Source organism: Tenrec ecaudatus, chromosome 18 (assembly GCF_050624435.1).
Source record: "Tenrec ecaudatus isolate mTenEca1 chromosome 18, mTenEca1.hap1, whole genome shotgun sequence".
NCBI lineage: Eukaryota > Metazoa > Chordata > Mammalia > Afrosoricida > Tenrecidae > Tenrec > Tenrec ecaudatus.
Genome location: NC_134547.1, coordinates 21,916,417 through 21,928,537, shown reverse-complemented (window position 1 = coordinate 21,928,537; position 12,121 = coordinate 21,916,417). Strand labels below are relative to the sequence as shown.

The window sequence follows — 12,121 nt, the reverse complement described above, 5'->3', positions numbered from 1 at the left end:
CTCTGTCTCCTCAGAAGAGAATGTAGAGTTCAAAGGCTTCCCCAGACTAACTGAGGAGCCGGTTACATGTGTGCATCTGTACTCCATGCCCACATGTATGTCTTGTGTTTGCATCTGCGTGCATGTGGGTGCATGTTAAGAGAGCCTACACTTTGGGCTGCTAACTGCAAGGTCAGGAATTCAGGACCACCAGTCACTCCACAGGAGAAAGACCCGGCTTTCTACTCCTATAAAGAGTTACAGTCTTGGGGGGGGGGAAACAAGTTACTGCCTCAGAAGCCCTTGGGGGCAGTTCTGCCCTGTCCTCTAGGGTCGCGGTGAGTCGGAATCGCCCCCATGGTGGCTTGAGAGGACTAGGAAGGTAGAAAGTTCCTAGAGGTAATTCTTGACACTGCTCCTATGGCACAAAGGCTGGCGCAAAGACAAAGCCTTGGGGCAGGTTTGGTGGCCTACTCCCCTGATGCAAAGGAGGCTGGGAGAATCCCGAAAGCACATGAACTCCTTTGATATTTTTTAATTAAACATAAATATTCTTACCCCTCAATCCCTTTCATCACCATTACCTCCCCTCCCCACCCCCTTCCCATGACTCCACTCCTTAGGCCCAAATCTTTGTGGACCTTTAAGGAAGGTAGAAGGAATCAAGAAAGTGGCCATTTTGAGTTTCAGGGAGCAAAGAACAATCGCGGGGGCTGCACTTCTATTGGCCAGGCAAAGTGCCCCTCAGGGAGAGCCAAGACACTATGAGGCCCATCTTCTCCCTCTTTGTCTCCCCTCAGCTACCTCTCTTCCCATTATCAATGGGGTTGCTGAGCTATTTTCCCGGTGCCATGTCCAGTCCCTAACTCCCACCCTGTACTGTCCCCATCTTGGCCAATGGCCCTTCTGCCATCCTGAATATCTTTGACACATGGAGAAGAGGTGGGCATGGCGGTCATCTTGTTTCCACTTGGACCATCCCCTTTGGCCAAGCTGACTCTCTACCGATGGCTGACGCCACGGTAAAGATTCCATGATGCAGCCACAAGCTTGCCCACTTGTGTGCGTCCCTCAGGGGTCGGGGGAGTCCATTATTCCAGGACTATAGTCTGTCAGGGAGATGTCACACATGGGTCTGGAGACGGGGGTGGCTGGGTGTCGGGAAGGCAGCATATGGGAAAGGAGGCGTCCCAGGACCCAGGTCTGGGGGTCCAAAGGATGTGGGTTTGATGTAGTTGGTGAAAGCTCGAGGGTGAGGTGTGGTAAGATAACCGGCCCGGGCTCTATACATTCTGCAGGGGGGGACCATGCCCAGGCGTGAGCCGAAGTCATAGAAGGTTGGAGTTGCTGGTGGTCCAAGGGGTGACGTGGGTGGCAGAAAGAGGCCTCCTCCAGGGGCTTCACCAAGGCTCAGGCTGACGCTGACCCCTCGGACCTTGTAGTAACCATTGGTCGGGTCCTAAGAGGACAGATGGAACGTGGTAAGGAATATGCAGGTACAGCATGGAAGGATGCATGGAGCCAGAGCCAGACCGAAAGGGAGATGGGAGGACAGAAATAGGAGCAGGCAGAGAGACAGAAGAACAGTGACAAGGGACAAAGGGGCAGAAGACAGGCGGGCAAGACAGAGACAGACCAAAACAGACCAAGACAGAGACACAAAGCTAGACACGCCTGCTGAGCTGTGACAGTGTGGAAGGAGATTGCAGAGTGAATGAAAATTTTGGAAAAGGGGGGAGTGAGGAAGGGGGTGGGAAATGAGGAGCTGATCCCAAGGGCTCAAGTAGAAAGCAAATGTTTTGAGAATGATGATGGCAACATATGTACAAATGTGCTTGAAACCATGGATGGATGGATTGTGATAAGAGTTGTACGAGCCCCCAATAAAATGATTAAAAAAGAAAAATTGGGACAAGACATCCTTCATTGAATCTGCCTAACTGCCATAGGGAAGCCCTGGGTGGAAAAGGCACCCAACTGCTAACCAAAAGGTACGAGGTTTGAATCCATCCAGAGGTACCTTGGAAAAAAGATTCTACTTCTGAAAACAAACAAACAAAAATTAGCCATTAAAAATTCTACGGAGCCCACTCCTACTCTGCACACGTAGTCACTTTGAGTCAGAGCCGACTTTGACAGCTGGTTAATAGCGCCTAACTGTTGATTCTCTGCCATGCCCTAAGGTCCTGCTAGAGACATCTGTCACTAGGATAGACTAGGGCTCTGTCCCCACGGGGACCCGGGGTCAAGGGAGACTTGGTAAATCACCAAGCAGGGACTGGGGGGAGGAGAGACCATATGTAGAATAACTTGCTGTCCTGGAGGAGGCTTCAGCAGTGCCATTGTGACGATGAGGGGCCACACATGATCAGCCGGTGATGAGGAGGGCTCAGGGGGGCAACTAGGAAAGCCAGGTCAGGGTGGCCAGGGTCGTGAATGGAGAGACACAAGCAGAACATGCGGGTTGGTTTGGGGGAAGCATGGACTCTGGGAGCAAGAAATGTCAGCGCTGAGAGCAAAGGAAGAAGGAGAATTTAAGCAGCTCTGATGAAGTGGGCCAAGAAAATAGCACACGCTAGGAGCCCAGGTGGTACAGTGGTCACACACTAGGCTGCGAACCGTAAGGTCAGCAGTTCAAAACGACCAGTCATTTCTCTGGAGAAAGAGGGGGCTTTCTATTCCAACAAAGAGTTACAGTGTGGCGTTGACTGCAGGTTTTATTTATGAATAACTTAATGAGGTCTGTAAATAATTTGGTGGGCTCCTTTGGATGTTTTTTTAGAATAGGATTATATTTTAATATTAACTTTTTAAAAAGATATTGGGGTGACGATAGCACGCCTTTAGGTTTTATTTCTATGTACAGAGGGTACTATGACAAGAGGGCGCAAGCCTCCCTTCTTGGGGCGTTGGGGAGGATTCTATTTAACTGATGTGATTGTTCACAAGGCAATAACTTTGCGTCTCCTTCCTGTTGCACTGAACCCCTGAAGTGAAGTGTGTGTGTGCTGTAAATGCTCCCCCAAAGAATTCTGTTGTGTTCATATCTGTATAATAAAAGTGTTCTCCATTGAATCTCCCCAGGAAAAAAAAAAAGAGTTATCGTCTTGGAAACTCACGGAGGCAGTTCGACCTTGTCCTAGAGCAGCGGTTCTCAACCTGTGGGTCGTGACCCTTTTGGAAGTCAAAAGACCCTTTCACAGGGTTCATAACCGATTCCAGCAAAATTACAGTGATGAAGTAGCAACGAAAATAATTTTCTGGTTGTAGGGGGTCACCACCACATGAGGAACTAACTGTATGAAAGGGTCCCGGCACTAGGAAGGCTGAGAACCACTGTCCTAAAGGGTTGCTATGAGTTGGCACCAACTCAATGGCAGTGAGTTGCTTGTTGCTTTGAAGCACACAGGAAAAAGAGAAGGGCTCTGGATTGGGGAACTGGGGTCGGTGGGGCTGCCAAAGTGGCCCCCAGAAGAGAAGCAGATTTGAGACCTAATTGGGCATTAAGAGCAGGTGCTGGGAAACGGCGGGACGTTTTGGTGAGGGAAGGACAGCCAGGGGGAGGAAACTAAGGAGCAGGGATACAAAATCCAGGTAGAGCGACCCCTGGCCTGGAGCTCCTCAGAGAGGAGGTCAGAGCTGGGACAGATACACAGGCACAGTCAGGTGCACAAATCGAGGCTGTGACCGTGGGTGAGGTGGCTTAGGGAGCATGAGGGGGAGTTGAGTCCCAGCTCCAGGAGCAACAGAATGGAGCATGGGAGGACAGAAGCTGGGAGACAGAGACAAAGTCAAGGCAGCCCCCTTCCTTCTCAACACTCACCTTCGTTTCCAGAGCTCCCTCCTCATCCAGACCCAGGTCACTGTGTAGGTCCGTGTGCACAATGGGGCCCTGCGGGTGAGAGGTTAGTAAGGAGGAGCAGTCGTGGGATTCAGACCCTAGGGATTCTCAGCCTTGGGTAGAGACCAGGCAAAAGCACCCAGTGTACCTGTGAGCTGGAATTTGGAGGGCAGGTCAGCCAGGGAATCTAGGGACATACTGATCTAGAAGTGCACTGGGGCCCAGGAGGGACCAGGTCATTATTAGGTCTGGAAGCATGGTTGAGTGTGGGACTCTGGCATCCTACCCGGTCCGCGCTGCTGCCCGTCTCCTCTTCTTCAGGCCCCCGAGAACTGGAGCCGTCACTGCCGGGGATTCGAACCAGGTTCTTTTGCTTGGAGAAGGAGGCTAAAACCAGTGTTGGTAAGTGATAGGGCGGGGTTACCGTTTGTGGAGACCAATGAGACAGAAGAGAGGGGCTTGGGGAGAAGTAGGGGGTCTGAGAACCACTGGCAGTTCTGGTCTGGGGGATAGGTGTGGGGAGCGTGTGACCCTGAGGAGACGGGATTTGAAGGAGGCCGCAGGTCTGTGTCAGGCTGGAGAGGCAGGATGGGGGCCAAGTCCCTGGTGGAATCAGCGGCCAGGGCGTGGGGCAGGGCTTGGACACTAACCTTTCCTATGGCGCCAGCAGCAGAGGGCCACCCCAGTAATGACCATCAGGAGAGTGCTGCCCACGGCGGCCACCCCGGCCACAATTCGCACAAGGGGTAGCAAGTCTGCAGGGAGAAGAAGGGGGTGTCCTGAGGGGACTGAGCAGAGCCCCAGGCCTTGGGTTTGGAATCCCCAGGCTTCGGGTCACCAAGCTTGGAGATTCCCGTAGTTTGTGACCCCTGGTTCTAAGGGCCTATCAGTATGGGCTCCACAAGTTTTAAAGTACAGTGGCTTAAACTGACTTTATGGTGTAGTGGGCTATACATTGGGGCAGCAAGGCCTGTCGTTCAAATCCACCAGCTGCTGTACCAGAGAAAAATGAGGCTGTCTGTTCCCATAGAGATTCACAGCCCAAGGAGTGACCCACTACACCACCAAGGCTCCATCACCTCACACTTAAGAACTCCCCCAAAGGAAACCTTCAAATATGGAGAACTGCAAAATAAGAGCCTCAACTTAAGATTCTCTAAAACGCAAAACCAAACTCACAGCCATCGAGTGGACTTTGAGCCACAGGGACCCCACAGGCAGAGAGTAGCGGTTTGAACCTACCAGACGGTGCATGGGAGGGAAATGAGCCTTCCACCCCCGGAAGAGCACGTCTGGCTAGACCAGAGGACGGACAGTGGTGCAGATGGGAACTGGAAACACAGGGAAGCCAGGGCGGATGATGCCCTCAGGACCAGTGGTGTGAGTGGCGATACTGGGAGGAGATAGGGAGGGTGGCTTGGAAAGGGGGAACCTATTCCAAGGATCTACATGTGACCTCCTCCCTGGGGGACACAACAGAAAAGTGGGTGAAGGGAGGCGTGGGACAGAGCAAGATATGACAAAATAATAATTGATAAATTATCAAGGGTTCATGAGGGAGTGGGGAGTGGAGAGGGAGGGGGGAGGAAATGAGGACCTGATGCCAGGGGCTTGGGTGGAGAGCAAAAGTTTTGAGAATGATGAGGGCAACGAATGTACAAATGTGCTTGACACAATTGATGTATGTATGGATTGTGATGGGAAGTGTATGAGTCCCTAATAAAATGATTTTTAAAAAATGACGAGCTGATACCAAGGGCTCAAGTAGACAGCAAATGTTTTGAGAATGATGATGGCAACAAACATGCAAATGTGCTTGATACATGGATGTATATATAGATTGTGATAAGAGTTGCACGAGCCCCCAATAAAGTGACTGAAAATTAAAAAAGAGTGACAGCCTCAGAAACCCACGGGGGCTGTGCTACCCTGGTCTGGAGGACAGCTCGCTATGGACAGAATGACTGCTGGCTGTCAGGGAGTTGGGTCAGTAGCTCTGTGGGAGGAAGACCACTCCGACTCCGGCAGTTTCCAGTCTCCAAAGCCCACAGGGGCAGTTCTCCCCTGTCCTCTGTGAGTCCCGGTCAGCCCCATGGCAGCCAGGGTGGCTTTTGGTGAGAGGTGGGCAGTCATCACTTTGGAAATCCTGTTTGTGGGGTTCAGGGTGGCCAGATTGGGGGTCTCCACGCCCTGGGTCTTACCTCTTCTGTCCAGGGTGACCTGGGTGCCGGCCTCACCCAGCCGGTTTCTGGCACTGCAGTTGAAGGCTCTGCGAAAGTCGGCCTCCTGAGTGGCCGAAATGTGTAGCACAGAGATGAGGCCCGGGCCCTCCAGGCCCTGCGGAGCCGGGAAAGTCTCCACCAGGAACCGGCCCCGGGAACCCGAGGCCAGGAAGCCCTCGTCCCAAGACCAGACCTGGGGCACAAAGGAGGAATGAAATGGAGGGCACTGGCAGCTGACCACAGCAGCGTCAGGTGTGCGAGGTGGTGGCTGGGTAGGTCATGGTAGGAGGGGGGCTGGGGCATTGACTTACCACTGTTTCTGGGGAAGGGGAGGCGACCACTAGACACTGGAGGCTGGCTGGGCCCCTCAGGAAGGCGGGTGCCGAGTGCAGAGCGGTTACCACGGGGGGAGCTGGGGCAGAGATTGGGGGCCAATCAGAGCAGAGGTTCGACCTCCCCAAAACCCGGTGCCGGGCCAGCCATACCTCCCCCAACATACTGGGATCCCCTCAAAGCACGGCCTTGGGGGAAGAGGGCGGGGCCTCCTCCCAACGCCACGCCCACTCCCGGCCACGCCCCATTGGTGGGCGGGCCCCTCACTTTGGAGGCCAGATGCTCCGCGAGCCTCGTAGCTCACCGTTCACTGTCAACCTCGCTTCGGCAGCCCCACCTCCCAGGCCCGAGGTCCCTGGCTCAGCTCGGCACTCGTAGTCGCCCGCATCCTCAGTCCCCACGGACCGCAGGCGCAGGGTGGCCCCGGAGCCCAGCACCTGGGGCGGAAAGGAGGAGTCAGGGGCCCCGGCCTTGGGAAGCAGCCCGGCACTGCAGGCTGCTCCCACAGGACACCCAGATCAGGCCTCACCTGCGCCTCCCCGCGGCGGGTCCAGGTCACCCGTGGGGGCGGGTTCCCACGCCAGGCACAGCGGAAGAAGGCGTCTTCCCCGACGTCCACGGCCACGGGCTCCGGCTTGGCCTGTAAAATCGGTCCGACTGGAGAAGCGGGGGTCAGGGGGGTCATGGACCGGCAGGGACGACCCAGCCCCAGAAACACCACACCCCTAGGGCCCTAGTATACAAGTAAACAAACTGCCATCAAGTTGATCCCGCCTCATAGTGACCCTATAGGACAAGCTATGGTTGTCCTTACAGATTTCGGAGACGATAACTCTTTAGAAGAATAAATAGCTTTGTCTTTCTCCGGCAGCCCAGCAACTGGTGGCTTCAAACTGCTGACCAAAGCAATGCTCAGACCCTCTGATCCACAGTACTCTGCCTCCCCAGTCCCAGTCCCTGCCCCGTCCTGCCCTGTATCCTAGCATCACCTTCTCCTAACTGCCCACCCTCTCTGCCCCTGCAGCCACTCCCCACTTTAACCCTGACCCCGCTGCAGTGCACCCCGCCTGGGTCACAGCCCAGGCCTGGCCCCAGCTCACAGTGCACGTCCAGCGCCGTGCTCCGGTTGCCGCTCCCCACAGAATTGCTGACCTCGCAGGACACAGGCTCCGTCAGGAATGAGGGGTCCGCCACAACCTCCAGTCTCGGCCCACGGGCCCCAAGCACTGGGGTGCCCCCCTTGGCCCACCTGGAGAGAAGGTGGTCCGTTAGTGTGGTTCCTGGCCTCAGCGGGCCCCAAGCACCGGGGTGCCCCCCTTGGCCCTCCTGGAGGGAAGGTGGCCCATTAGTGTGGTTCCAGGTTCCAGCGGGCGCCTGTGCTCTGGGCTGGGGAGAGGGGGCCTTACCGGTAGCCCGTGACAGGAGGATGGGCCGTGGCCTGGCACAGAAACGTGACTTTTTCTCCTTCCTGCACAGTCTGACGTTCTGCTGACAGAGTCACCACTGGGGGGTCTGTGGGTGGGGGGCATCCGTCAGTATGGCAGGCACTATGAGTCCAGTCTAGTCCCTCCTCCCTCAGGCTCTGTAGAAGTTGGGGCTTTCTGTGATCTGTTCTCCCAGGGTCCCGTTTGCAGATCCCCCAGTCACCTCCTGCTCTCTGCGCTCTGGGAGGCTCTTGCTGGGGGGCCTGGGTCCCTCCCCCCTATACACACTGCATCTCAGGAACCCAGGTCCTAGACCCCTCTTTCCCCAGGGACCTCAGGCTCAAGGTCCTGCATCCAGCTGCACTCACATTGTAGGCTCAGTGTGACAGCTGTGTCCCGCCCTGCAGGCAGGGCCTGGCTCCGGGCCCGACAGACCAAGGTGGCTCCATCATCGTGGCTGGAAGGGGTCAGGAACAACCTGCTCTCCACTGGCCCAGGGGTCCCTTCCTTCAGCAGAGTCTGGAGGTCACAGAGAACAGTCAGTGCCCTTGCCCCTTATATGAATAAACCAAACTCACTGCCTTCCAGTCCACGCCAACTAGAGGCCCTATGTGACTGGGTCGAATGGCCCCTGTGGGTCTCCGAGACTGTGACTCTTCATGGAGTAGCCAGCCTCATGCTTACTATATGTCAGACCCCTTCAAGGCACTTGTACATCTTTCCATGACTGTCATCTTCCTGGGGAAGACTGGTGGGTTCGAACCACTGACCTTTTGGTTCACAGCTGAGCCTGTACCTCCAGGGCTCCTGTTATGAATAGGATTTTGCTTGCCCCTCCCAGTTCTCCTACAAGGTGCATGCAACTACAGTCTCCAGTTTGCAGCTAAGGCAACTTGCAGACAAGGCACAGAGGTTAAGTAATTGACTCAAAATCGATCAGCCCCTGAGAGACTGAGCCAGGCTCTGAACGCAGGTAGGATAGCTCTAGAGTCATTTTACCTTTCCCTGCATCCCACAGGTCCTAACCCAGGGACCCTGCCCTCCCATGCCTTTTTCTCCTCTGACTGAGCCTCAGGTCAGAGTGGACCCCACGTTTCCCCGGGGTAGTGGGAGTGAGGGGAACAAAGGTTAGCCCAAGGATTTGGACCTGACCTGATGGAAAGTGGCCCCATCTAGCCGGACCCCATCTCGGAACCATAGCAACTCAGGGGTGGGGCGGGCATCCCCTTGGCTCCGACAGGTCAGATTCGCGGGAACACCAGCAACCAGAGACACAGCAGGGCCGCCCAGCACCTGGGGAGCTTCTGGGGGCACTGCAAGAGTAAGGGGGGAAAGGGGATAATTGGAGATCAGCATTGATCCTGGAGCCAGGGACCTTGGTTTCTACCCAACCACCTCCTTGGGCTTTCTGCACCCTGAAATGCCCAGCCAAGCTGGGTTCCCTGAGGATGAGCAGGGCAGGGCCTCACCTAAGACGTGCAGCTGGGCTGGGCGAGAGCGGAGGCCTGCCTGTGTGGCCTGGCATTCGTACAAGGCTTCATCCTCTAGCTCCACATGCCGGATGTGGAGGTTGTGTTGCCCACTGGCTGCCTTCCCAGAGATCCAGTACCGAGACCAGCCTGGAGGAAGGCCAACCCACCACAGTTCTGCTCAGTCAGGACCCCCGGCCTCCACTGCCACAGCCCACCACCAGAAGACTGACCCTGCCACCCCAGAGGGACACCATGTGACAGAAGGCGCTGTTAGGCCCAGAGAGACTCAACCCTCCTCCTTCCCAATCCAGCCATACTCAATCAAAACTTTGGGGTGGAGAAAGCCACAAGAAAGTAGGTGCCACGACCTGTTTGCTATGAACGTCGGTTAGATGTGCCTCTAGGAGGGAGGGGAGACCTGTAAGGAGGGCTTGTACAAAGCTAGCTTGGAGGCAGCTGGCAGTGGGCCCATGCCTGGGTGACATGGGCATCAACTTTATACATATTTGGCAAACCTTCTGTTTAGGTTTTCTGCTCTCTCACTGCCATCGAGTCAATGCTGACTCATCGTGACCCCTTATGGTGAGTTTCTGAGACTGCAGCTGTAGACGGGAGTAGAAAGCCCAGTCTTTCTCTCTCCGAACTGCTGCTGGTTTTGAACTGCCGACCATGTGGATTGTAGCCCAACGCATAACCACAACACCACCAAGGCATGTAATAGTTTACAATAAAAAAATGAACCCCCCCCAAATCCTCGGGCCACCCTGAAGAAGCAGCTCAAAATATTCAAGCTCAGTGATTCACAGCGACCCTAGGGGACAGAGAACTGCCCCAGTAGGTTTCTGAGACTGTAACTCATGAGAGTGGAGAGCCTGAGCTTTCTTCCCACTAAGCAGTTGGTGGCTTCAAACTGCCGACCCTGCAGTTAGCAGTCCCCTTCAAGAAATCAGGACCTCCAAATTTATTTCCCTGAGTTCACCAATCTCCCCAACTTGACCACACAGGGCTCCCTAAGCGGAGCCTCCCACCCCCTCCTTGAGTTGAGCAAACAGCCTCACCTGGTAGATCTCTTTCGCCCCCCAGCGCCAGTCCATCCTTGGTCCATTGAACAAGCCCCCAGTAGGCGCCCAGAACGCAGGGCAGCCGCGCCTCGCTCCCCAACACCACCACCTGGTCCTCAGGCTGTTGCAGGAAGTGGGGCAAGGAGTCTAGGATGATGGGGGACAGTATAAAGCCTCGCTTAGCACGGTCAAAAGCTCCTTCTTATTCGACCAGAGCCTCTGCCTTCAGGGCTGGATCCCAAGTCCCCCACGCCCCCCACCTCTCGTCCCTTGGGCCTAGTCTCCCCCCTCAGACCCCTGGAGTCTGGCTCCGTGGTAAAGCCAGTAGCCAGCACACAGTGCCCGCTTTCTATCGGCTCCCCCCTGGCGGTACCTGCTCGCCCGCTGAGACAGAGGAGGAGGAGGACGACGACGACGGCAGCGGTCAGCATCCTGAGTGTGGTCCACAAGAGCCACTGATCCCACAAGATCCACAAGACGACCCTCACTGTGGCACTGGCTTCCCGCCGACACCTTGCTCCGGAGCTCACCCTTCACGGCCCTGGCCCGCAGCTCCTTCCCGGGGGACCCCCTGCCCCAGGCTGCGCGCCCCGGGTCTCCGGCCTGGACTTCGCCCCGTGCGCCCATCCACCAGCCGGCACTCGGTGGGTGAATGGGTTCCGCGCGCTCCGACTCGGAGCCACCGGCGGGCGGGGCGGACGCTGCGGGCCCCGCCCTAGGGGCCCCGCCCCTGCCCCTCGCGAAACGGTGGCGGCCGAAGACTAAGGACTGGGGCGGCGCACGGTCCCGGTCCCCCTGCGGGCGGTCGCCCCAGCCCAACTGGGGTCTGGGAACGGGGACACTTGGGGCCCTTGCGGGGTGGGGAGGGGGCTGGCCACCTGCGCTCTGCAGGGGCGGGCGGCGGCGGAGACGCAGGGTAGCGAGTGGAAGAAACTCGCTCAGCGCGGCGCCCGGAGGGACCGCGCCGAGTGGAAACTGATCCATAAATGGGAGTCCTCGGGGCCCTGCCGGTTTCCGCGCCCTGGGGAGGCGGGGCCGCGCGAGGGCTCCCCTGGGCCCGCGGGTCACAAAGAGGGCACTGGGGATCTGGAGGGGCAACGGGGACCCTTGAGCAGGGCTCAGCTTCCCCTGCTCCAAACTCCCTCCCCCCGAAGGGTCTTCTGCAGCCCTGTTCCCGCTGCAAACAAACTACTTCATGGAGCAAGAGCTAGGCATCCAGTACCCCTCCTGGACCCCACCCCCATCCCTGCCCATCCTTCCCCCAGGACCCCCCCAGTCTGGGACCCGCTCCCTCGGCCAGGCCCCGCAGCCGCGGTGGCCTGGTTGCCGGGCGACCGCAGGGAGGCGGCGGTGCCTGGGCTCCGGCCGGCGGAGGGGCTGGGAACCGCGCAGCTTGTCCTGACAGCTACGGGCAGCGCAGCTGGGCGTTCCCACGCTGTCCGCGGGCCTGTGCGCTGCGCAGCTGGCTGGACAGGTGGAGGGGGCGCGGGGCAAACAGAGGGAAGTGCTGGGGGTCAGGAGGTCCTGGAGCTGGAGGGTCTAGGAGTCCACCCACATTCAGGTTTTTCCTTGACTGCTATTCTTGCTTTCTCTGCCTGACTCAAGGCTGTCTTTACAGGCGTCTAAAGAAAACATCTGAAAGCAAACTCCCTGCCATCGAGTCGATGGCGACTCATGACGCCCCTATAGGACAGGGAAGTCCTGCCCCTGTGAGGTTCTGAGATTGTAACTGTTAATGGGAGTAGAAAGTCCCGTTTTCTCTCTCGGAGTGGTTGGTGGCTTTGAACTG

General features: G+C 56.9%; 1 protein-coding gene across 1 annotated transcript; it reads right to left on the bottom strand.

Annotated features, from left to right (window-relative positions):
- Positions 1 to 1,102: 1,102 nt before the first annotated feature.
- On the bottom strand, positions 1,103 to 11,316 carry KIRREL2 (kirre like nephrin family adhesion molecule 2). The gene is made up of 15 exons (XM_075536679.1): positions 10,821 to 11,316; positions 10,330 to 10,479; positions 9,269 to 9,418; positions 8,952 to 9,112; positions 8,168 to 8,318; positions 7,782 to 7,887; positions 7,476 to 7,624; positions 6,905 to 7,032; positions 6,680 to 6,812; positions 6,354 to 6,454; positions 6,022 to 6,235; positions 4,808 to 4,813; positions 4,107 to 4,207; positions 3,803 to 3,871; positions 1,103 to 1,438 (listed from the first exon to the last, which is right to left on the bottom strand). Exons 1-15 carry the CDS (start codon positions 11,314 to 11,316, stop codon positions 1,103 to 1,105), a joined length of 2,451 nt encoding a protein of 816 aa, XP_075392794.1.
- Between the last annotated feature and the right edge of the window lie 805 nt (positions 11,317 to 12,121).